General features: G+C 42.5%; 1 protein-coding gene across 1 annotated transcript; it reads left to right on the top strand.

The window, feature by feature from the left end:
- Positions 1–184: 184 nt before the first annotated feature.
- Positions 185–22,631, top strand: fah (fumarylacetoacetate hydrolase (fumarylacetoacetase)). The gene is made up of 14 exons (XM_031812814.1): positions 185–374; positions 616–726; positions 1,922–2,043; positions 3,562–3,611; positions 4,110–4,200; positions 7,437–7,534; positions 7,730–7,782; positions 9,968–10,067; positions 12,130–12,260; positions 13,636–13,711; positions 14,430–14,476; positions 18,883–18,984; positions 20,689–20,806; positions 21,849–22,631. The coding sequence occupies exons 1-14, from the start codon at positions 210–212 to the stop codon at positions 21,917–21,919; spliced, it is 1,335 nt and encodes a 444-aa protein (XP_031668674.1). The 5' UTR covers positions 185–209; the 3' UTR covers positions 21,920–22,631.
- Positions 22,632–22,950: the final 319 nt, after the last annotated feature.

Genomic DNA, 22,950 nt, shown 5'->3' with positions numbered 1-22,950 from the left:
AAATAACGTCACTCGTAACTTTTAACTTTTTTAATAGGGTAATATTTATCACACCCCAATCAATAAAGGGTAATCAGTTCTAGACCGCATCATTTTTGCTGAGTCATTTTCAAACCGTTTTGGGTTAATAACAGTTCTTGAAAAAGGGTGGATATAAGAGAGCGTTTCCTATTGGTCGTTGGTTCATTCTGTGGGAGGCGGGCTGTCCTATGGCTGCGGTCAACATCTGGAAGAAGTTACTCACGCTGTTGCTTACCTTGGAAAGTATACCGGAGTACAACTGCAATTTCAAAATGTCTTTTGTAAAAATTGACGAAAAGTCCGACTTCTCCTATCACAATTTACCATATGGCGTGTTCTCGACACCGGAAAATGTGAGTATGACGCTAAATGTGTTGTACTTTTAGTTGAATCGGGTTTCCTACACTGTCTCCTGTGCCATAAAACTAGGGCATGTAAATAGATTTTCTTGGGATAAAATGTTACACACCACTGTGGAAACGTGAGGTTCTCTTGGATGAAACATTGTAGTTTACAAAGTAGCTTCTCCAATATCGTTCCATTTTGGTATTTCATTCCTGTTTACTGTTTTCACAAATGTCTCGTGTCACTTAGCCCAGGCACCGGATTGGGGTTGCGATTGGAGATCAGATTTTGGATTTGAGCGTTATAAAATCACTCTTCAGAGGCCCTGTGCTCTCCAATCACCAGGATGTGTTTGACCAGGTAAGGCTATCAAAATGTATAATGCTCCTCAATGTCTCGTATTGATGGTTGATATTTCTTATCGGCACTGATGGCAATATACATTATGCATTCACCTGGAATTGTAACATGGCACGTTTACTATGTATCTCCACTAGTTTACTTACAGCTACATGGGCCTACTTTATGTAGCCAATAGTGCAGTATGCTATGAGGGTAGGTCTATTCAATGGCCACGATGCACTGCTTTTCTTCCTTGAGAAAATCCATACGAGTCATCAATTAGGATGTATGCTTCATATATTGTGGACTATACAGTACATTAAATCTACAAGCCAGTAGTGTGAATTGGTTTGAAGTGTCTCCTCTCGCCCTCTGCCTGTGAATGGGTCCCTAATACTACTATTTTTATTTTTTTTAACCTTTATTTAACTAGGCAAGTCAGTTAAGAACAAATTCTTATTTTCAATGACGGCCTAGGAACAGTGGGTTAACTGCCTGTTCAGGGGCAGAACGACAGAATTGTACCTTGTCAGCTCGGGGGTTTGAACTTGCAACCTTCCAGTTACTAGTCCAACGCTCTAACCACTAGGCTACCCTGCCGCCCCTATTGTCTGGAGGCCTTGTGTGCTGCTGCCTCCCAACTGTCTCCCCCCTTCAGCTGGGTGCTGCTCTGACATAACAGGATCCGTTAAAGCACAATGGTGAATTCCTACTGGGAATTGTCTTTCGCCTGTCCAGTTCTGTCACATTAGTGCTGATGGGGGAATGAGACAAGGAGAGAAAGCCTCATCATGCTGTTGAAATCACACGAGGTATCAACAGGAAATGAAAGAAGAATATTTTCTCTCATGATTTCACTCCTTGAATTCAATCTTAAATGCACAGGTTCCCCCGAGGATATTTTCACTCCTGGAACCCGGTTCCCCCCATTTCCACCCCTGGGGGCGTCAATGAAGAGACCTGCTTGCATGAGTGAGAGCTGCCCCCACACCAACGTCAAAACAAATTGGACTTGCATTCAACTTGCAAACATGCCTGTTTTCTCTTGAAGTTTCTTCCTTTTAGGTTGTTTTTCCTTGCCACTGTGCTGTTACTTGCTCCTCGGGGGTCCAGGCTGGGTTACTTGTTATGAGGGCTATATACAGTATAAAATCAAATAATACTTTAGAATTGTATGCGTTTCCTCCATCATATGTTCCAACCTCTCAACTAGCCGACCCTGAATGCGTTCATGGGTCTGGGGTACGAGGCATGGAGGGAGGCCAGGAGGAGTCTACAGCAGCTGCTGTCTGCCAACGAGACCACGCTCAGAGACGACGTCAGCCTCAGGAGCAGGTCAGCCTCCAGCACTTCTGTAGCACTTTTTTACAATTATTGGATTTTGCCTTCTATACTCTATAACACTTCTATATTCTATAACACTTCTATACTCTATAACACTTCTATATTCTATGACACTTCTATATTCTATAACACTTCTATATTCTATAACATTTCTATACTCTATAACACTTCTATACTCTAACACTTCTATATTCTATGACACTTCTATATTCTATGACACTTCTATATTCTATGACACTTCTATATTCTATAACACTTCTATATTCTATAACACTTCCATATTCTATAACACTTCTATACTCTATAACACTTCTATACTCTATACCACTTCTATACTCTATAGCACTTCTATATTCTATAACACTTCTATATTCTATAACACTTCTATACTCTAACATTTCTATATTGTATAACACTTCTATATTCTATAACACTTCTATACTTTATATCACTTCTATACTCTATAACACTTCTATACTCTATAGCACTTCTATACTTTATAGCACTTCTATACTTTATAGCACTTCTATATTCTATAACACTTCTATACTCTATAACATTTCTATACTCTATAACACTTCTATACTCTATAACACTTCTATATTCTATAACACCTCTATACTCTAACACTTCTATACTCTAACACTTCTGTACTCTATAGCACTTCTATACTCTATAGCACTTCTATATTCCATAACACTTCTATATTCTATAACACTTCTATACTCTAACATTTCTATATTCTATAACACTTCTATACTCTATAACACTTCTATACTCTAACACTTCTATACTCTATAGCACTTCTATACTCTATAGCACTTCTATACTCTATAGCACTTCTATATTCCATAACACTTCTATATTCTATAACACTTCTATACTTTATAACACTTCTATACTCTATAACACTTCTATATTCTATAACACTTCTATACTTTATAGCACTTCTATACTCTATAACACTTCTATACTCTATAGCACTTCTATACTTTACAGCACTTCTATATTCTATAACACTTCTATACTCTATAACATTTCTATACTCTATATCACTTCTATATTCTATAACACTTCTATACTCTAACACTTCTATACTCTAACACTTCTGTACTCTATAGCACTTCTATACTCTATAGCACTTCTATACTCTATAGCACTTCTATATTCCATAACACTTCTATATTCTATAACACTTCTATACTCTATAACACTTCTATACTCTATAACACTTCTATATTCTATAACACTTCTATACTTTATAGCACTTCTATATTAATAACACTTCTATAATTTATAGCACTTCTATATTCAATTACACTTCTATATCACTTCTATAACACTTCAACAGTTCATGTCAAATATATTTAATTATTATATTAATTGTTTAGGATATAGTTTTTGGCCGCAATCAAAATCATATTATGTTCTTGTATTCCCTTATCCTTTAATTTTCTGGTTTGTAGCAGGTTTACTTTTCTGTAATGTGTGTGTGTTTATATGTCTCAGAGCGTTCTTCCATAAGAGTTCAGCCATCATGCATCTGCCTGCTGAGATAGGTGAGTTGTTTAACAGTAGGACAAGAGGCAAGGAGAGGAAGCCACTTGAGACTATTGACATGCACCCAATATTTCACTCCTCCTGTCTCTTCACTGAGCTTGATGTGTCCTACAATTGTCCCTAAACATAGATCTAGAATCAGATTTATGGCTCTGCCATTGCTAACTTTAACTCTCAGTGATATTAAACAAAATCTGACCCTGTATCAGATGAGAGGATCATCCAATGTGTTTGAGAAGGAAGCAAGGAGATAGGACGCGAGGAGTCAAGACAATGCAATTGAGGTGTTTGTATAATGCTTGAACAAGAGGGGGCGCTGTTAACCAATATAACTTTACTAGTGATTGTGAGATTTGTTTGCTAGCTAAATGTTGATATAAAAGGTTCTGAAGGCTGATCATTGGTTCACTGTACATATTTAACAGTGTCACTTAATTGCCCTCTTTCTCTCTCTCCATCACACACACAAACATGTATCTATATATAACCACACACAGGTGACTACACTGACTTCTACTCATCCAGGGACCATGCCACCAATGTTGGCATTATGTTCCGAGGGAAGGAGAATGCCCTGATGCCCAACTGGTATGATATGACAACCAACACTTCATCTGTGTCCCAAATGGCATCCTATTCCGGTAGCCTAGTGGTTAGAGCGTTGAACTAGTAACCGGAAGGTTGCAAGTTCAAACCCCCGAGCTGACAAGGTACAAAACTGTCATTCTGCCCCTGAACAGGCAGTTAACCCACTGTTTCTAGACCATCATTGAAAATAAGAATTTGTTCTTAATTGACTTGCCTAGTTAAATAAAATAAAATAAATAGTGCACAACTTTTTTTTATTTTTACCTTTACCTTTTTACCTTTACTTAACTAGGCAAGTCAGTTAAGAACGCCGCCCTATGGGACTCCCAATCACGGCCGGTTGTGAAGCAGCCTGGAATCGAACCAGGGTCTGTAGTGATGCCTCTAGCACTGAGATGCAGTGCCTAAACTGCTGCGCCACTCGGCCCAAAATAGCTCTTGTCAAAGTAGTAAACTACAAAGGGAATAGGGTTCCCTGTAGGGTTCCCTGTTCCACAACTACACTGAGTGGACAAAACATTAAGAACATCTGCTCTTTCTGTGACATAGACTATCCAGGTGAAAGATGATCCCTTATTGATGTCACTTGTCAAATCCTCTTCAATCAGTGTAGATGAAGGGGAGGAGACAGGTTAAATAATAATTTAATCATTGAGACAATTGAAACATAGATAGTGTATGTGTGCAGAGGGTGAATAGACAAGACAAAAGATTGAAGTGCATTTGAACAGGGTATGGTAGTAGGTGCCAGGCGTACCTGTTTTTGTCGTGAACTGCAACGCTGCTGGGTTTTACACACTCAACAGTTTCCTGTGTGTGTCAAGAATGGTCCACCACACAAAGGACATCCAGTCAACTTGACACAACTGTGGGAAGCATTGGAGTCAACATGGGACAGCATCGCTGTGGAACGCTTTGACATCTTGTAGTCCATGATCTTGACGAATTGAGGAGGGGGGTTGCAACTCAGTATTAGAAAGGTGTTCTTAATGTTTTATTTACTCAGTGTATATCTCTGTTTTCATTCCCCACATACTAACTAACCATATTATTAGATGTAGACAGAGTAATTCACTAACTAACCATATTATTAGATGTAGACAGAGTAACTCACTAATTAACCATATTATTAGATGTAGACAGAGTAACTCACTAATTAACCATATTATTAGATGTAGACAGAGTAACTCACTAACTAACCATATTATTAGATGTAGACAGAGTAACTCACTAACTAACCATATTATTAGATGTAGACAGAGTAACTCACTAATTAACCATATTATTAGATGTAGACAGAGTAACTCACTAACTAACCATATTATTAGATGTAGACAGAGTAACTCACTAACTAACCATATTATTAGATGTAGACAGAGTAACTCACTAACTAACCATATTATTAGATGTAGACAGAGTTACTCACTAACTAACCATATTATTAGATGTAGACAGAGTAACTCACTAACTAACCATATTATTAGATGTAGACAGAGTAACTCACTAATTAACCATATTGGTCAGGTTCTCTGAAAACCATCCACTAGAAGTCAAACTCCTCAGATTACAATGTAGCTTTTCTTGTTTGAGTTGTTTTTATCTCTCCTGGTGGTTATTTGGAGAGAGACACAGAGAGAAAAAGAAATGATAAATAAAAAGAGAGACAGAAGAGGAGAGAATAAGAGGGAAAAATAAGAAAAGAGAAAGGATGAAATAAGAATTAAAAGTGAGAGAACAAGATAGAGAGGGAGAAAGAGAGAGAAACGTGCTACGGCCTGGTGCTGTACTGTGACCTATGACGTGTGAGGGACACAATTAGTTTTCTCTAATTGACTGGAGCACTCGGGCGGTTTCAGTGCTTTCACAAACTGCACCATCCTTCCAGTCAGTGAGTCTGCAGTCCAACACTGCACCATCCTTCCAGTCAGTCAGTCAGTCAGTGACTCTGCAGTCCAACACTACACCATCCTTCCAGTCAGTCAGTCAGTGAGTCTGCAGTCCAACACTGCACCATCCTTCCAGTCAGTGAGTCTGCAGTCCAACACTGCACCATCCTTCCAGTCAGTCAGTCAGTCAGTGACTCTGCAGTCCAACACTACACCATCCTTCCAGTCAGTCAGTCAGTGAGTCTGCAGTCCAACACTGCACCATCCTTCCAGTCAGTCAGTCAGTGAGTCTGCAGTCCAACACTGCACCATCCTTCCAGTCAGTCAGTCAGTCAGTGACTCTGCAGTCCAACACTACACCATCCTTCCAGTCAGTCAGTCAGTGAGTCTGCAGTCCAACACTGCACCATCCTTCCAGTCAGTCAGTCAGTGAGTCTGCAGTCCAACACTGCACCATCCTTCCAGTCAGTCAGTCAGTCAGTCAGTGACTCTGCAGTCCAACACTACACCATCCTGTCAGTCAGTCAGTGAGTCTGCAGTCCAACACTGCACCATCCTTCCAGTCAGTCAGTCAGTGAGTCTGCAGTCCAACACTGCACCATCCTTCCAGTCAGTCAGTCAGTCAGTGACTCTGCAGTCCAACACTACACCATCCTTCCAGTCAGTCAGTCAGTGAGTCTGCAGTCCAACACTGCACCATCCTTCCAGTCAGTCAGTCAGTCAGTGAGTCTGCAGTCCAACACTGCACCATCCTTCCAGTCAGTGAGTCTGCAGTCCAACACTGCACCATCCTTCAGACACCACAGCTGCTGTTCATATGGCTGTTGTCTTTGTCACGGTTGGGAACCTCTATGTAGAACCTCTCTTCTTTCTGTCTCTTTCCATTTCTCTTCATTTCTTACTCTCTCTGGATCCGTGTTTCTGTATTTGTACAATGCTATAAACAAACTGATTGATTGGTTGATTAACTGAACGATTGCCTGACTGATTGACTAGCTGTTTGTTTGACTGGCTGGCTGACTGACTAATTGCCTGTTTATTGGACTGGCTGGCTGGCTGAATAATTGATTGGTAGCCTCAAGGTTAGAGTGTTGGGCCAGTAACCTAAAGGTTGCTGGTTCCAATCCCGGAGCTGATAAGGTGAAAAAAATTGGTCCCTGTGCCCTTGAGCAAGGCACTTAACCCCAATGTCTCTAGGGGCTCTTGACAATAGTGATCACACTCCCTGTGGCTGTCTTAGGGGGAGTTGGGATATGCAAGAAACACTTGTGTGTGACAGGACAAATATAACCCCCCCCCCCCCCCCAAATGATTATTATGTTTGTTTGACTGACTGATTGTGTCCCTCAGGTTGAGGCTGCCCGTGGGGTATCATGGCAGGGCCTCTTCCATAGTGGTGTCTGGGACCCCCATACGCAGACCCTCTGGACAGATGAGACCCGACCAATGTAATGAAACACAACACCTAGTCTGAAAATCAAAGCAGACTCTGAATTCAAAGAGAAACACACACACACACACACACACACACACACACACACACACACACACACACACACACACACAAAACCTCTCAGACCAGTGTCACTTTGTTTTTGTGTCCCTCACTAACGGTCTTCCTCTTCCATTGTGTTCTCTCTTAGCTAAGCCTCCTGTGTTTGGCCAGTCCAAGCAGCTGGACATTGAGCTGGAGATGGTCAGTATACACTTTATATAGCTACACTTTATTACAACCAAGGAGATGGTTCATATCAATGGCATCACAAAACAATGACCTGTATCTCTCACTCTCTTTCTCTGCCTTTTATCTAATTTCTCTCGCTCGCTCTCTTTCTCTCTCTCTCTTTCTCTTTCGCTGGCTCTTTTTCTCTCTCTGTCTCTCTCTCGCTGGCTCTCTTTCTCTCTCTGTCTCTCTCTTGCTGGTTCTCTGTCTCTCTCTGTCTCTCTCTTGCTGGCTCTCTTTCTCTCTCTGTCTCTCTCTCTCGCTGGCTCTCTTTCTCTCTCTGTCTCTCTCTCACTGGCTCTCTTTCTCTCTGTCTCTCTCTCACTGGCTCTCTTTCTCTCTGTCTCTCTCTCGCTGGCTCTCTTTCTCTCTCTATGTCTCTCTCTCTCGCTGGCTCTCTTTCTCTCTCTGTCTCTCTCTCGCTGGCTCTCTTTCTCTCTCTGTCTCTCTCTCGCTGGCTCTCTTTCTCTCTCTGTCTCTCTCTCGCTGGCTCTCTTTCTCTCTCTGTCTCTCTCTCTCGCTGGCTCTCTTTCTCTCTCTGTCTCTCTCTCTCGCTGGCTCTCTTTCTCTCTCTGTCTCTCTCTCGCTGGCTCTCTTTCTCTCTGTCTCTCTCTCGCTGGCTCTCTTTCTCTCTCTCGCTGGCTCTCTTTCTCTCTCTTTCTCTCTCTCGCTGGCTCTCTTTCTCTCTCTATGTCTCTCTCTCTCGCTGGCTCTCTTTCTCTCTCTATGTCTCTCTCTCTCGCTGGCTCTCTTTCTCTCTCTGTCTCTCTCTCGCTGGCTCTCTTTCTCTGTCTCTCTCTCACTGGCTCTCTTTCTCTCTCTCTGTCTCTCTCTTGCTGGCTCTCTTTCTCTCTATGTCGCTCTCTCTCGCTGGCTCTTTCTCTCTCTCTCGCTGGCTCTCTTTCTCTCTCTGTCTCTCTCTCGCTGGCTCTCTTTATCTCTATGTCGCTATCTCGCTGGCTCTCTTTCTCTCTCTATGTCTGTCTCTCGCTGGCTCTCTTTCTCTCTCTGTCTCTCTCTTGCTGGCTCTCCTTCTCTCTATGTCGCTCTCTCTCGCTGGCTGTCTTTCTCTCTCTATGTCTTTCTCTCGCTGGCTCTCTTTCTCTCTCTGTCTCTCTCTCGCTGGCTCTCTTTCTCTCTCTGTCTCTCTCGCTGGCTCTCTTTCTCTCTCTATGTTGCTCTCTCGCTGGCTCTCTTTCTCTCTCTATGTCTCTCTCTCGCTGGCTCTCTTTCTCTCTCTGTCTCTCTCTCGCTGGCTCTCTTTCTCTCTCTATGTCGCTCTCTCGCTGGCTCTCTTTCTCTCTCTATGTCGCTCTCTCGCTGGCTCTCTTTCTCTCTATGTCACTCTCTCTCGCTGGCTCTCTTTCTCTCTATGTCGCTCTCGCTCTCGCTGGCTCTCTTTCTCTCTCTATGTCGCTCTCTCGCTGGCTCTCTTTCTCTCTGTCACTCTCTCTCGCTGGCTCTCTTTCTCTCTATGTCGCTCTCTCTCTCGCTGGCTCTCTTTCTCTCTGTCTCCCTCTCTCGCTGGCTCTCTTTCTATGTCTCTCTCTCTCGCTGGCTCTCTTTCTCTCTATGTCGCTCTCTCTCTCGCTGGCTCTTCCTCTCTCTGTCTCTCTCGCTGGCTCTCTTTCTCTGTCTCTCTCTCTGGCTGGCTCTCTTTCTCTCTCTATGTCTGGCTGGCTCTCTTTCTCTCTCTATGTCGCTCTCTCTCTCGCTGGCTCTCTTTCTCTCTCTATGTCTCTCTCTCTCGCTGGCTCTCTTTCTCTCTCTATGTCGCTCTCTCTCTCGCTGGCTCTCTTTCTCTGTCTCTCTCTCTGGCTGGCTCTCTTTCTCTCTCTCTCTGGCTGGCTCTCTTTCTCTCTCTATGTCGCTCTCTCTCTCGCTGGCTTTCTTTCTCTCTCTATGTCTCTCTCTCGCTGGCTCTCTTTTCTCTATGTCTCTCTCTCGCTGGCTCTCTTTCTCTCTGTCTCTCTCTCGCTGGCTCTCTTTCTCTGTCTCTCTCACTGGCTCTCTTTCTATGTCTCTCTCTTTCTCTCGCTGGCTCTCTTTCTCTATGTCTCTCTCTCTCGCTGGCTCTCTTTCTCTGTCTCTCTCTCTCTCTCTCTCTCGCTGGCTCTCTTTCTCTATGTCTCTCGCTGGCTCTTTTTTTCTCTCTCAGGCATTCTTTGTAGGTGGAGGTAATCGTCTTGGTGAGCCCATTCCCATAGAGAGAGCCCACCAACACATCTTTGGCATGGTGCTAATGAATGACTGGAGTGGTAAGGCCTCACACACACACACTTATACACACACTCACTCTCAGACTCATGCACACACACACATGAGTACACACACAGTCACTAACAACTACACACACACTCACACGCTTACTCACTCATGAAAACACTCACAAGTCACGATAACACACACACACTTACTCACTTATGTACACAGTCATATGTGCATACACACACACCTACACAGCCCACTTTAAGACATTAATAAGCACCATACCGTATTTCTTTATTTTCAAAAGAATGTATCTATCGACTATAACAGCCAATAGTAGAATCCTTAGCCAAAAATGATATATCAGTAAATGAAAAATCCTAACGTCAATAACACTAATTGAAAAACATCCACTTTCCATAATAACACTAACTTAAGTTCCTTAATTTAGTTCTGCATTATAAATGTTGTGTAAACATTTCATATTTAGTCACTGGGATCAGGGTAAGTTACTCAGGAAAACATGACAGATTATTGATGAGGCAGAAGGATCTCAGGAGGAGGAGTGGTTTCGACTGTAGCCTTGAGATTTCAAGATCGTCTTCTCTCCATCTCTCTTTCTGTCGCGATCTGTCTCTCTCTCTGTCTCTTTCTCTCTCAAGAGAACATCCCTGGTCATCCCTACTGCCTCTGATCTGGCGGACGCAATAAACACAAATGCTTTCTTTGTAAATGATGTCTGAGTGGTGGAGTGTGCCCCTGGCTATCCGTAAATTTAAAAAACAAGTGTGCCGTCTGGTTTGCTAAATATAAGGAATTTGACATTATTTTTACTTTTACTTTTTATACTTATGGATATTTAAAACCAAATACTTTTAGTCTTTTACTCAAGTAGTATAATGCTGGACTTTCACTTTTCATTTTCTATTAAGGTATCTTTACTTAAGTATGGCAATTGGGTACTTTTACCACCACTGTACGGAATAGGGTGCTATTTGGAACGCAGCCTACTAGGCTTCACCTTATTATTTGTTTGCCAGATCCCATATCGACTCCACTGCTTCCCACAGTTGTGTCAAGTTGGTTGGATGTCCTTTGGGTGGTGGACCATTCTTGATACACACAGGAAACTGTTAAGTGTGAAAAACCCAGCAGCGTTGCAGTTCTTGACACAAACCAGTGCGCCTGGCACCTACTGCCATACCCTGTTCAAAGGCACTTCAATATTGTGTCTTGCCCAGTCACCCTCTGAATAACACACATACACAATCCATGTCTCAAGGCTTAACAATCCTTCTTTAACCTGTCTCCTCCCCTTCATCTACACTGATTGAAGTGGATTTAACAGGGGACATCAATAAGGATCATATCTTTAACCTGTCTCCTCCCCTTCATCTACACTGATTGAAGTGGATTTAACAAGTGACATCAATAAGGGATCTTAGCTTTCACCCGTCTCCTCCCCTTCATCTACACCGATTGAAGTGGATTTAACAAGTGACATCAATAAGGGATCTTAGCTTTCACCTGGTCAGTCTGTCATGGAAAAGGCAGGTGTTCATAATGTTTTTTCCACTCAGGGTATAGCACTCTAAGGGCTTTGGTCAAAAGGAATGCACTATATAGGGAATAGGGTGCCATTTGGGATGCATTTTCCACCCCTGCGGCTCAGACTCCCAGATGTAAGGGAGTCTGAGCCAGGTTCCACCTGGGTTAATATGTAGAGTAGAGGGGTACTGATAGTTGAAATAGATTTTCCTGCTGACTACAGTACATGATCATTTATCACATCCCTCAACACAATATTTCATAGAATAGTTCCTGGATTGTCAATAGTCAAAAAGACCAGTAGTTCAGTTGAACATCCCACAACTTCACCTACACAATACCAAGGTTTTGAAGCTATGCACAGGTACTGTTAGTACAGGTACTTTAGCTGTGTTGGTCTACGATCATCCAATCAACATAGGATGGACTCATCACTGGGCAGGTTACATAGTATTCAAACCTACCTGTGATCTGTGTGTCCACTGAGGAATATTCAGTAAATACCAGTTCAACATCTAATGGTCAAATAAAGGGTAACCACTCTTCTTCCTGTGTGTGTTCCAGCCAGGGATATCCAGGCGTGGGAGTACGTTCCTCTGGGTCCGTTTCTGGGGAAGAACTTTGGGACAACCATCTCACCCTGGGTGGTTCCTATGGAGGCCCTGCTGCCCTTCGCTGAGCCCAACACTGTCCAGGTGAAGAACACAAACAGTATAGTAGTGTAATATAGTATAGACCTGGTGGTCCTGCTGCCCTATAGTATACTGCGGGTGGTCTGGATGTATTTTACATTACGGGTGGTTTGGATGTATTTTACATTACATTATGGGTGGTCTGGATGTATTTTACATTCTTATGCGGGTGGTCTGGATGTATTTTACATTCTACTGCGGGTGGTCTGGATGTATTTTACATTCTACTGCGGGTGGTCTGGGTGTATTTTACATTCTACTGCGGGTGGTCTGGATGTATTTTACATTCTACTGCGGGTGGTCTGGATGTATTTTACATTCTACTGCGGGTGGTCTGGATGTATTTTACATTACATTATAGTACGGTTGGTCAGGATGTATTTTACATTACATTATACTGTGGATGGTCAGGATGTATTTTCAACATTACATTATACTGTGGATGGTCAGGATGTATTTTCAACATTACATTATTGTACAGATGGTCTGGATGTATTTTACATTACATTATACTGTGGGTGGTCAGGATGTATTTTACATTACATTATAGTACGGGTGGTCAGGATGTATTTTACATTACATTATACTGTGGGTGGTCAGGATGTATTTTACATTACATTATAGTACGGTTGGTCTGGATGTATTTTACATTACATTATACTGTGGGTGGTCAGGATGTATTTTACATTACATTATACTGTGGTTGGTCAGGATGTATTTTACATTACATTATACTGTGGGTGGTCTGGATGTATTTTACATTACATTATACTGTGGGTGGTCTGGATGTATTTTACATTACATTATACTGTGGGTGGTCAGGATGTATTTTACATTACATTATACTGTGGGTGGTCTGGATGTATTTTACATTACATTATAGTACGGTTGGTCAGGATGTATTTTACATTACATTATAGTACGGTTGGTCAGGATGTATTTTACATTACATTATAGTACGGTTGGTCAGGATGTATTTTACATTACATTATAGTACGGTTGGTCTGGATGTATTTTACATTACATTATAGTACGGTTGGTCTGGATGTATTTTACATTACATTAACACTTACATTTTCACCATTCAGGTAAGCTTTTAGTAATGAGAGCCAGTATCCACACTGTGTTAGAAAAAAAGGTGGCATCTAGAATCTAAAAGGGTTATTCAGCTGTCCCCATAGGAGAACCCTTTGAAGAACCTGTTTGGTTCCAGGTAGAACCCTTTTGGGCTCAATTTTCTACATGGAATCCAAAAGGGTTCAACCTGAAACCAAAAAAGGTTCAACATGGAACCAAAAAGGGTTCTCCCATGGGGACAGCTGAAGAACCCTTTTTTCTAAGAGTGTTGTGGCTCTTCATGCTCCACTTCCTGTTTCAGGATCCAAAGCCCCTCCCTTATCTATGCCATGACGATGCCTTCACCTTCAACATTAACTTATTTGTGTCAGTGAAAGGTATGTTGGGTTTTACACAAACACACACATCACACACCTACGTGCACAGACACACAGTAAAAAGGAATTGTTGGTGAATGAGTGCCTTGCCTTAGTAATTAAGCACACACACACAAGGGAGGTAATGATTTACCATTAAGAGCTTTGTATTCCTTACGATCAAGACTGTTCATTCTCTCTGTTCTGACTTTCTCTCTCTCTCCTGACTCTCTCTCTCCACTGACTCTCTCTCTCCACTGACTCTCTCTCTCCACTGATTCTCTGACTCGTTCTCTCCACTGACTCTCCACTGATTCTCTGACTCGCTCTCTCCACTGACTCGCTCTCTCCACTGACTCTCTCTCTCCACTTACTCTCTCTCTCCACATACTCTCTCTCTCTCCACTAACTTTCTCTCCACTGACTCGCTGGCTTGACTATCTCTTCTGACTCTCCACTGACTCTCTCCACTGACTCTCTGTACTGATTTTCTGTCCTGACTCTCTCTCCAGTGACCTCTGTCCCTACTCTCTCATGACTCTCCAGTGACTCTCTGTCCTGACTCTCTCTCCTGTCTATCTCCACTGACTCTCCATCCTGACTCCCTCTCATGACTCTCCACTGACTCGCTGTCCTGACTCTCTCAACTGCTCTTCCTATGTATTCTGAGGTATTATTGAGGGGGTATATCAGGTGTTGATATCCTGTCTCAATCAACTGTTGTGGGTTGTTTTTTCAGGAGAGGCAATGAAGGAAGCAGCCACTATATGCAAGTCCAACTTCAAGGTAAGCAGTTGGTGAAGTAGACTTTGGATAGTTTACTACAGTTGCATCAATGTGCAGAGTTATGGACTCGAGTCACATGACTTGGTCTCGAGTCTGACTCAAGTCACATATTTGATGACTTCAGATTCGACACAAAATAAATTAACTTTATGCTTGACTTCGACTTGGAGCCTCAAGACTTGGGACCCAAGTTTGACTTGAGACTGATGACTTGAAATAATTTGTCACTCATTTTGTGGCACACTACTCTCCACGTAGCCAGAGAGCAACAGATTGGCTAGTGAAACGCACACTTGGCCCTCTGATTGGACCAGAAAACAGTCAATTAATACAGGTCTGGTGAGGTAGAGCAGTGTTTATCGAAGCGTAGAAGGATTTATTTGTGGGGTCGTGAGCAATAATTCCCTAAATTTTTCTGGCACTGAGATCATTTAAGTTCTGATGAGCACAAACTTGAACGTTGTGAAAATTCTGTGCACCTTCCAGTGCATGTTTACTGTGAACACTGAGGCTGTACCTGCTTTAAGATAGTTTAACAGTGGCCAAGTAGACTGCACTGGCTATTTGATCATAATGGAGGCCTACCAGAGTGGAGAAAATGCATCCCATAACATTTGAACATGGATGTAGCTGTTCTATCATTCAGCCTACAGTAACAGCCAATGTGTGGGGTTCATTGTAGTCCATTAACCTGTTTATCCACTTGTCCTTCAGACAAGGAGGTGACTGAAAATGTTTTTGTGTTTGATGCAAGAAACCATTTTACAAAATCAAATGAATTATTATTCCCATACCATTATTACAGAGAATCAGACAAACTATGCTCCCCTATGACTATTGGTTACTTAGTTTATTTAAGCCTGTCTCAAAATACAACACTGCCCCTTTAAGACAAAAATATATATGTTAATCTGTCTTGCTTTTCAAAGATATCTAGAAATGTACATGTTTTGTGTTCTTGTAGGAAGCAATCAACCATCTTTTGCTGATGACAAATGATCTAGAACTGGGCTAATAGCTCACTAAATAGCAAAGAATATGAACACGTGACTACATGAAGCTCTTGCTTTGATCTCAAAACAAGCACATCTACTCATGACCACAGCTGTAAACACAGTCCAGTTCAAAGTTAATGGCATTGATCCATATATGGCAATGGTCATTTTGCATATAGGCCTACTGCAGCTCTGATTGGTTATGCTCCCGGTCTGGGTAGAGTAGGGCTGAGTCGTTGCAATAGAATCCTACTGTGATGCGTTCTGCCTACAACATCATCTCTAGCATGGTTAGTTCAGTATGTTGCATTGACAGAGGCTAATGTGTTGATTCCATCACAATCGCCACAGGAAAGGGAAACGTTGATAGTGTTAACTAACAGGGAAAAGTCTAGAAAGTGGAGGGAATCTCGTGTCTGATATTTCTTCTGTGAGCTACACTGCATTCACAGACTACTGCACACCCCCGAAAGTTTAGAGGGAATGTTTGTTGTGAGTATGAAACTGAATTTTTAAAACAGATTTTAATTGGCTACATACATTTTATATTTATACCGTTGCCTATTTGATCTGGTTTCAGGCATAGGCCCACGGTATTACACCAAATTATTGTCTAAAAAACATCTCATCTGTGCTTCAGAACCATCAAGTTGCACGTCTTGACTGTTGACCAATGAACAGTGATCTGCATTAGCTCACAAAGGCTCTTATCCAGATTAGTCCACAGAAAGCGTTTCATTTTCTCCGGTTTTACCTGGTCAAAACAGAGTAAGACTACATTTGAACCACGTATCTACAGTTTAGCAATCTACTACGGACACACCTTTTCCAGAACAATAACGCTAGGCTACGTGGCGATTTCATTGATCATTTTCAAATTTCAGATAATCCTATTTTGGGTGGTAACTGGCTATATGTCTGAAGATAGCTGTAACATCACACAACCTTGAATATTATGGGATGAAGAAGTAGAACTAACATATTCTGGTGAATTTATTAGCATATGTGTGAGGAAGAAAGGGTCTTCCCAGTTGGCAATGAGCTGCAGACAGGCGGCCCTCCAGAGTGACAGGCAAGGTGCAGACAGGCGGCCCTCCAGAGTGACAGGCAAGGTGCAGACAGGCGGCCCTCCAGAGTGACAGGCAAGGTGCAGACAGGCGGCCCTCCAGAGTGACAGGCAAGGTGCAGACAGGCGGCCCTCCAGAGTGACAGGCAAGGTGCAGGCAGGCGGCCCTCCAGAGTGACAGGCAAGGTGCAGGCAGGCGGCCCTCCAGAGTGACAGGCAAGGTGCAGACAGGCGGCCCTCCAGAGTGACAGGCAAGGTGCAGACAGGCGGCCCTCCAGAGTGACAGGCAAGGTGCAGACAGGCGGCCCTCCAGAGTGACAGGCAAGGTGCAGGCAGGCGGCCCTCCAGAGTGACAGGCAAGGTGCAGACAGGCGGCCCTCCAGAGTGACAGGCAAGGTGCAGACAGGCAGCCCTCCAGAGTGACAGGCAAATTGCAGACAGGCGGCCCTCCAGTGTGACAGGCAAGGTGCAGACAGGCGGCCCTCCAGAGTGACAGGCAAGGTGCCTCCACTGCCTATTATCCTGGTTTCTCTGGACACCAGAGGAGTTAGAAGATATACCTAGTTGATATTGGCTGCTAACATGCGAGCCACGTTGCACCACAGACTGTCCAGGAGTTGGCGGATGCTTTAGTCCAGGTCTGGGAGGAGATACATCAGGAGACCATCCGCCACCTCATCAGGAGCATGCCCAGGCATTGTAGGGAGGTCATACAGGCACGTGGATGCCACACACACTACTGAGCCTCATTTTGAATTGTTTTAAGGACATTACATCAAAGTTGGATCAGCCTGTAGTGTGGTTTTCCACTTTAATTTTGAGTGTGACTCCAAATCCAGACCTCCATGGGTTGATAAATTTGATTTCCATTGATAATTTGTGTGATTTTGTTGTCAGCACATTCAACTATGTAAAGAAAAAACTATTTAATAAGAATATTTAATTCATTCAGATCTAGGATGTGTTATTTTAGTGTTCCCTTAATTTTTTTGAGCAGTGTATATTACTAAATATAATGATTTATGAAAATTGGGTGGACTACCCCTTTAACCAGAAGACGATATTAATAAATCCTGTGTGATTTAAGTCTCATTAGCCCTCTCTCTTGACAGCTGCCATTAGGAGGCTGTAATATCTACCATTGTAGACAAGTACTCAGTACTCACATAGACTATGGTTATGTCCCAAATGGCACCCAAATCCCTACATAGTGCACTACTTTTGACCATCAGTGGAGCCCTACGGGACCTGTTCAACAGTAGTGCACTATGAAGAGAATAGAGTGCCATTTGGGATGTAACCAATATATTGGTGAGGTGAGTTAGTGGAGTCTATCAGCTTCTCTGATGAGAACGTCTCTTAGTCCAATGGCTTTGACTGATGAGGTACAGGATGTCTTTCTGACTGACTCACTGCCTCTTTTTGACCTGTCTTTCTGTGTGTGTTACAGTTATGTTGTATTAGTGGTATGTACAGGATACACAACGTTCAACTGAATGCTTACTTGCAGGTTCCTTCTCCACTATGCAACAACAATAAGAAACAATCAAATATAAGAAAAAGAAAGTAAATGGCTCAGTAGAATATAATAAACATTTTAACATCAGTATAATACAGGAAGGCACAATTTATAGTCCAATATTGACATGTGTTCTGGGCAAGGGTGGATTGGAGCGCAAGTGTTTAAATTGTGCAGCATTGTCTTCACATGGTGTGTGTCACTCACTTCTCTCTTTCCCTCTCACTTCTCTCTCTCTCTCTCACTTCTCTCTCTCTCACTTCTCTCTCTCTCTCTCACTTCTCTCTCTCTCTCTCACTTCTCTCTCTCCCTCTCACTTCTCTCTCTCTCCATCTCTCTCTCTCTCTCACTTCTCTCTCTCCCTCTCACTTCTCTCTCTCCCTCTCACTTCTCTCTCTCTCCATCTCTCTCTCTCACTTCTCTCTCTCTCACTTCTCTCTCTCTCTCTCACTTCTCTCTCTCCCTCTCACTTCTCTCTCTCTCCATCTCTCTCTTTCCCTCTCACTTCTCTCTCTTTCCCTCTCACTTCTCTCTCTCTCACTTCTCTCTCTCTCTCTCACTTCTCTCTCTTTCCCTCTCACTTCTCTCTCTCTCTCCATCTCTCTTTCCCTCTCACTTCTCTCTCTCACTTCTCTCTCTCTCTCCCTCTCACTTCTCCCTCTCCCTCTCACTTCTCTCTCTCTCTCCCTCTCACTTCTCTCTTTCCCTCTCACTTCTCTCTCTCTCTCTCCATCTCTCTCTCTCTCTCTCTCCATCTCTCTCTCTCTCTCTCACTTCTCTCTCCATCTCTCTCTCTCTCTCTCCATCTCTCTCTTTCCATCTCCAGTATATGTACTGGACTATGAAGCAACAGTTAGCTCATCACACAGTCAACGGCTGTAACGTCAGACCTGGAGACCTGCTGGCCTCAGGAACCATCAGTGGACCGGTGAGTGTGTGTGTACATATACACTACCGTTCAAAAGTTTGAGGTCACTTAGAAATGTCCTTGTTTTCCATGAAAGCATACATGAAATGAGTTGGCATTCTAGTTGTCAATTTGTTGAGGTAATCTGAAGAGATTTCACCCCATGCTTCCTGAAGCACCTCCCACAAATTGGATTGGCTTGATGGGCACTTCTTACGTACCATACGGTCAAGCTGCTCCAACAACAGCTCAATAGGGTTGGGATCTGGTGACTGTGCTGGTCACTCCATTATAGACACAATACCAGCTGACTGCTTCTTCCCTAAATAGTTATTGCATCATTTGGAGCTGTGCTTTGGGTCATTGTCCTGTTGTAGGAGGAAATTGGGGCGGCAGGGTAGCCTAGTGGTTAGAGCGTTGGACTAGTAACCGAAAGGTTGCAAGTTCGAATCCCCGAGCTGACAAGGTACAAATCTGTCATTCTGCCCCTGAACAGGCAGTTAACCCACTGTTCCATTGAAAATAAAAATGTGTTCTTAACTGACTTGCCTAGTTAAATAAAAGGTTAAAAAAAAATGTCTCCAATGAAGCGCCGTCCACAGGGTATGGCATGGAGTTGCAAAATGGAGTGAAAGCCTTCCTTCTTCAAGATCCCTTTTACCCTGTACAGATCTCCCACTTTACCACCACCAAAGCCCCCCCAGACCATCACATTGCCTCCACCATCCTTGACAGATAGCGTCAAGCACTCCTCCAGCATCTTTTCATTGTTTCTGCGTCGCATGAATGTTCCTCTTTGTGATCTGAACACCTCAAACTTAGATTCGTCTGTCCAGTGTCTGTGTTGCCGATCTCAATCTTTTCTTTGTATTGGCCAGTCTGAGATATGTCTTTTTCTTTGCAACTTTGCCTAGAAGGCCAGCATCCCGGAGTCCCTCTTCACTGTTGACATTGAGACTGGTTCTGTGAAGGGAGTAGTACACAGCGCTGTACGAGATCTTCAGTTTCTCGATAATTTCTCGCATGGAATAGCCTTCATTTCTCAGAACAAGAATAGACTGACGAGTTTCAGAAGAAACGTCTTTGTTTCTGGCCATTTTGAGCCTGTAATCGAACCCACAAATGCTGATGCTGCAGATACTCAACTAGTCTAAAGGCCAGTTTTCAGCTGTGCTAACAATTGCAAAAGGGTTTTCTAATGATCAATTACCTTCTAAAATGATAAACTTGGATTAGCTAACACAACGTGCCATTGGAACACAGGAGTGATGGTTGCTGATAATGGGCCTCTGTACGCCTATGTTGATATTCCATTAAAAACAACTGCTGTTTCCAGCTACAATAGTCATTTACAACATTCACAATGTCTACCATGTATTTCTGATCAATTTGATGTTTCTTTCTTTTTCAAAAACAAAGACATTTCTATGTGACCCCAAACTATTGAACGGTAGTGTAGGTGTTATTCTGTGTGTGTCTGTGAGCATTTTCTATCTGATTAGTGTTTACATGTGTTCACATTTTACTGTGTATGTTCTGATGAGTTGTTGTTGTTTATTCAGTATAGACTGTCTCTCTCTCCTGACCCACTCACTCTCTCTCTCTTTGTCTCTCTCTCGCTCTGGCTGTCTGTCTCTCTTTGCCTGCCTGTCTCTGCCTGCCTGTCTCTGTCTGCCTGTCTGTCTCTCTCTCTCTCTGCCTGTCTCTCTCTGTCTCTGTGTGTAGGATCCAGACAGTTTTGGTTCTATGTTGGAGTTGTCGTGGAAGGGTTCTAAGACCGTGGACCTGGGAGGAGGAGAGACAAGAACCTTCCTAAAAGATGGAGACGAGGTCACTCTTACAGGTGGGTGGAACCCTATTATACACACTGATACAGACAGAACCTCTACAGAAACCATGATACAACCTTACTGAGCTCACTACAAACACTGTTACAGACAGAACCTCTACAGATACCATGATACAACCTTACTGAGCTCACTACAAACACTGTTACAGACAGAACCTCTACAGAAACCATGATACAACCTTACTGAGCTCACTACAAACACTGTTACAGACAGAACCTCTACAGAAACCATGATACAACATTACTGAGCTCTCTACAAACACTGTTACAGACAGAACCTCTACAGAAACCATGATACAACATTACTGAGCTCTCTACAAACACTGTTACAGACAGAACCTCTACAGAAACCATGATACAACATTACTGAGCTCTCTACAAACACTGTCACAGACAGAACCACTACAGAAATCAAGAGACAACTCTGTTGTTGTTTAGATGTAAATTTTGGTCATTTAGCTGACAGTCAGTGCATTCAACAATGAAACTGTATTGCTCAGTTGGTAGAGCATGGCACTTCTATTGCCAGGATTCAGGGTTTGATTCCCGGGACCACCCATATATAAAATACTGTATATGCACACATGACTGTAAGTGGCTTTGCATAACAGTGTCTGCTAAATGGCATTCATTATTATATGAACTTACGTTAGCTAGGTTAGACAACCACATATCATTGTAAGTAGAACATCCCTCTATAAAGCAGCTATCAGCTACATCAGTCCTAGTCAGAAAAGAGGAAGTGTTTGGGAAGGCAGGTGGAATATGGTGGTAGTTTTTCTTCCTTCTAATATTAGTATTTTAAATAAATTCTTCAACTTGATTGATCTTACATGTCTTAATGGAACCAATGGGATATTCTCAGGAGTGCAAACCCCTCCCATCAGGAACTCCAATCCTATTTGAACCTCGGTCTGTCACCTATGTGTTAGTGACCACAGCTTCTATTAGCCACTGTTCACACAGACACACACACACGTTCTGACGCTCCTGTTGGTCTGTGTTGTCCTTAATTTATTTTTCCCTCTCTCTCTAGGTTACTGTGAGGGGAGTGGGTATAGGGTGGGTTTCGGACCGTGTGCGGGGACCATTCTACCAGCCCTTTAACCCTGAGAATCATCCACCCTCAATGTCTCTTCCATCCTGGGGGGAGTAATGTTGTTACTGAAGTCCTTTAAAAGGGAAAATCCGGGATTTTAAATACAACAAATCAGTTGGATGAATGTACGTACCAATCCAGGATTGACCCTTTAAATGTTCATTTGAATTGAGGATTCTTGTTTATCATTCTAAAGTATTGTTGCCAGAAGCAGTGTTTATATTCCATAATGTTGTAACTATTTGGTTTGGGACCTGACATCTAAAAACTATAAATGTTTCAACCCTCCTGTGACTTTGTTTTCTTTTCATCCTATTGACATACTGAGTGACATCTTTATGGTGTAAAATACTGTAGGTAAAATATGTACAAAAGTACTGTAAAATGCATTATAATATGGCAGTATAATTTAATTTGACACTTTTCTTGAACAATGTGCGTTATGAAAAGGGGATTATTTAACTAGAGTTTAATAAACTGAGCGATTCATAAATAGTGGCCTTTTTATTTTGCACTTTGCTGAAGTGGCATATTAAAACACAGATTCTTTTGCACAGATTTGAATATTGTTGCACCATGAAAAGATTGCCCACTGTCTAGTACCCCTTACCTCACGAGTCAGGCCTGGTGTTCTCTTTTAGGTAATATCTGTAATGAATATTATTTGACTATGTTGTTGGCATATCTAATCAATAAAGCTGTCATGTGTTTATGAATTAATATTTATATTTTTGATTAATTCAGCATCTCTATCTCTCTCTCTCTCACCAGACAGTTTTAGCTATCCTTTTATAGGGTCGTTCCAGGGTTGGTCAACAGAATATAGTAAGTGCCTATGAAGTGCTAAATTAAGTAACAGGGTTAACTATTTATTCTTAAATCCCCTTGTGACGGGGGGATTGAAAGCTTGTTTTGTTGACGGGGGGAATGAAAGCTTGTTTTGTTGACGGGGGGAATGAAAGCTTGTTTTGTTGACGGGGGGAATGAAAGCTTGTTTTGTTGACGGGGGGATTGAAAGCTTGTTTTGTTGACGGGGGGA

Source organism: Oncorhynchus kisutch, unplaced genomic scaffold (assembly GCF_002021735.2).
Source record: "Oncorhynchus kisutch isolate 150728-3 unplaced genomic scaffold, Okis_V2 Okis03b-Okis08b_hom, whole genome shotgun sequence".
NCBI lineage: Eukaryota > Metazoa > Chordata > Actinopteri > Salmoniformes > Salmonidae > Oncorhynchus > Oncorhynchus kisutch.
Note: the sequence above shows the minus strand (reverse complement) of the source record. Positions and strands in the feature narration are given on the sequence as shown.

What these genes read in the sequence shown, in the direction of transcription:
- fah (XM_031812814.1), top strand. Translation starts at nt 210, where the DNA reads ATGGCTGCGGTCAACATCTGGAAGAAGTTACTCACGCTGTTGCTTACC. An exon ending in GACGTCAGCCTCAGGAGCAG is followed by an intron (nt 2,044 to 3,561) that starts GTCAGCCTCCAG and finishes TATATGTCTCAG; the next exon opens with AGCGTTCTTCCATAAGAGTT. An exon ending in AATGCCCTGATGCCCAACTG is followed by an intron (nt 4,201 to 7,436) that starts GTATGATATGAC and finishes TGTGTCCCTCAG; the next exon opens with GTTGAGGCTGCCCGTGGGGT.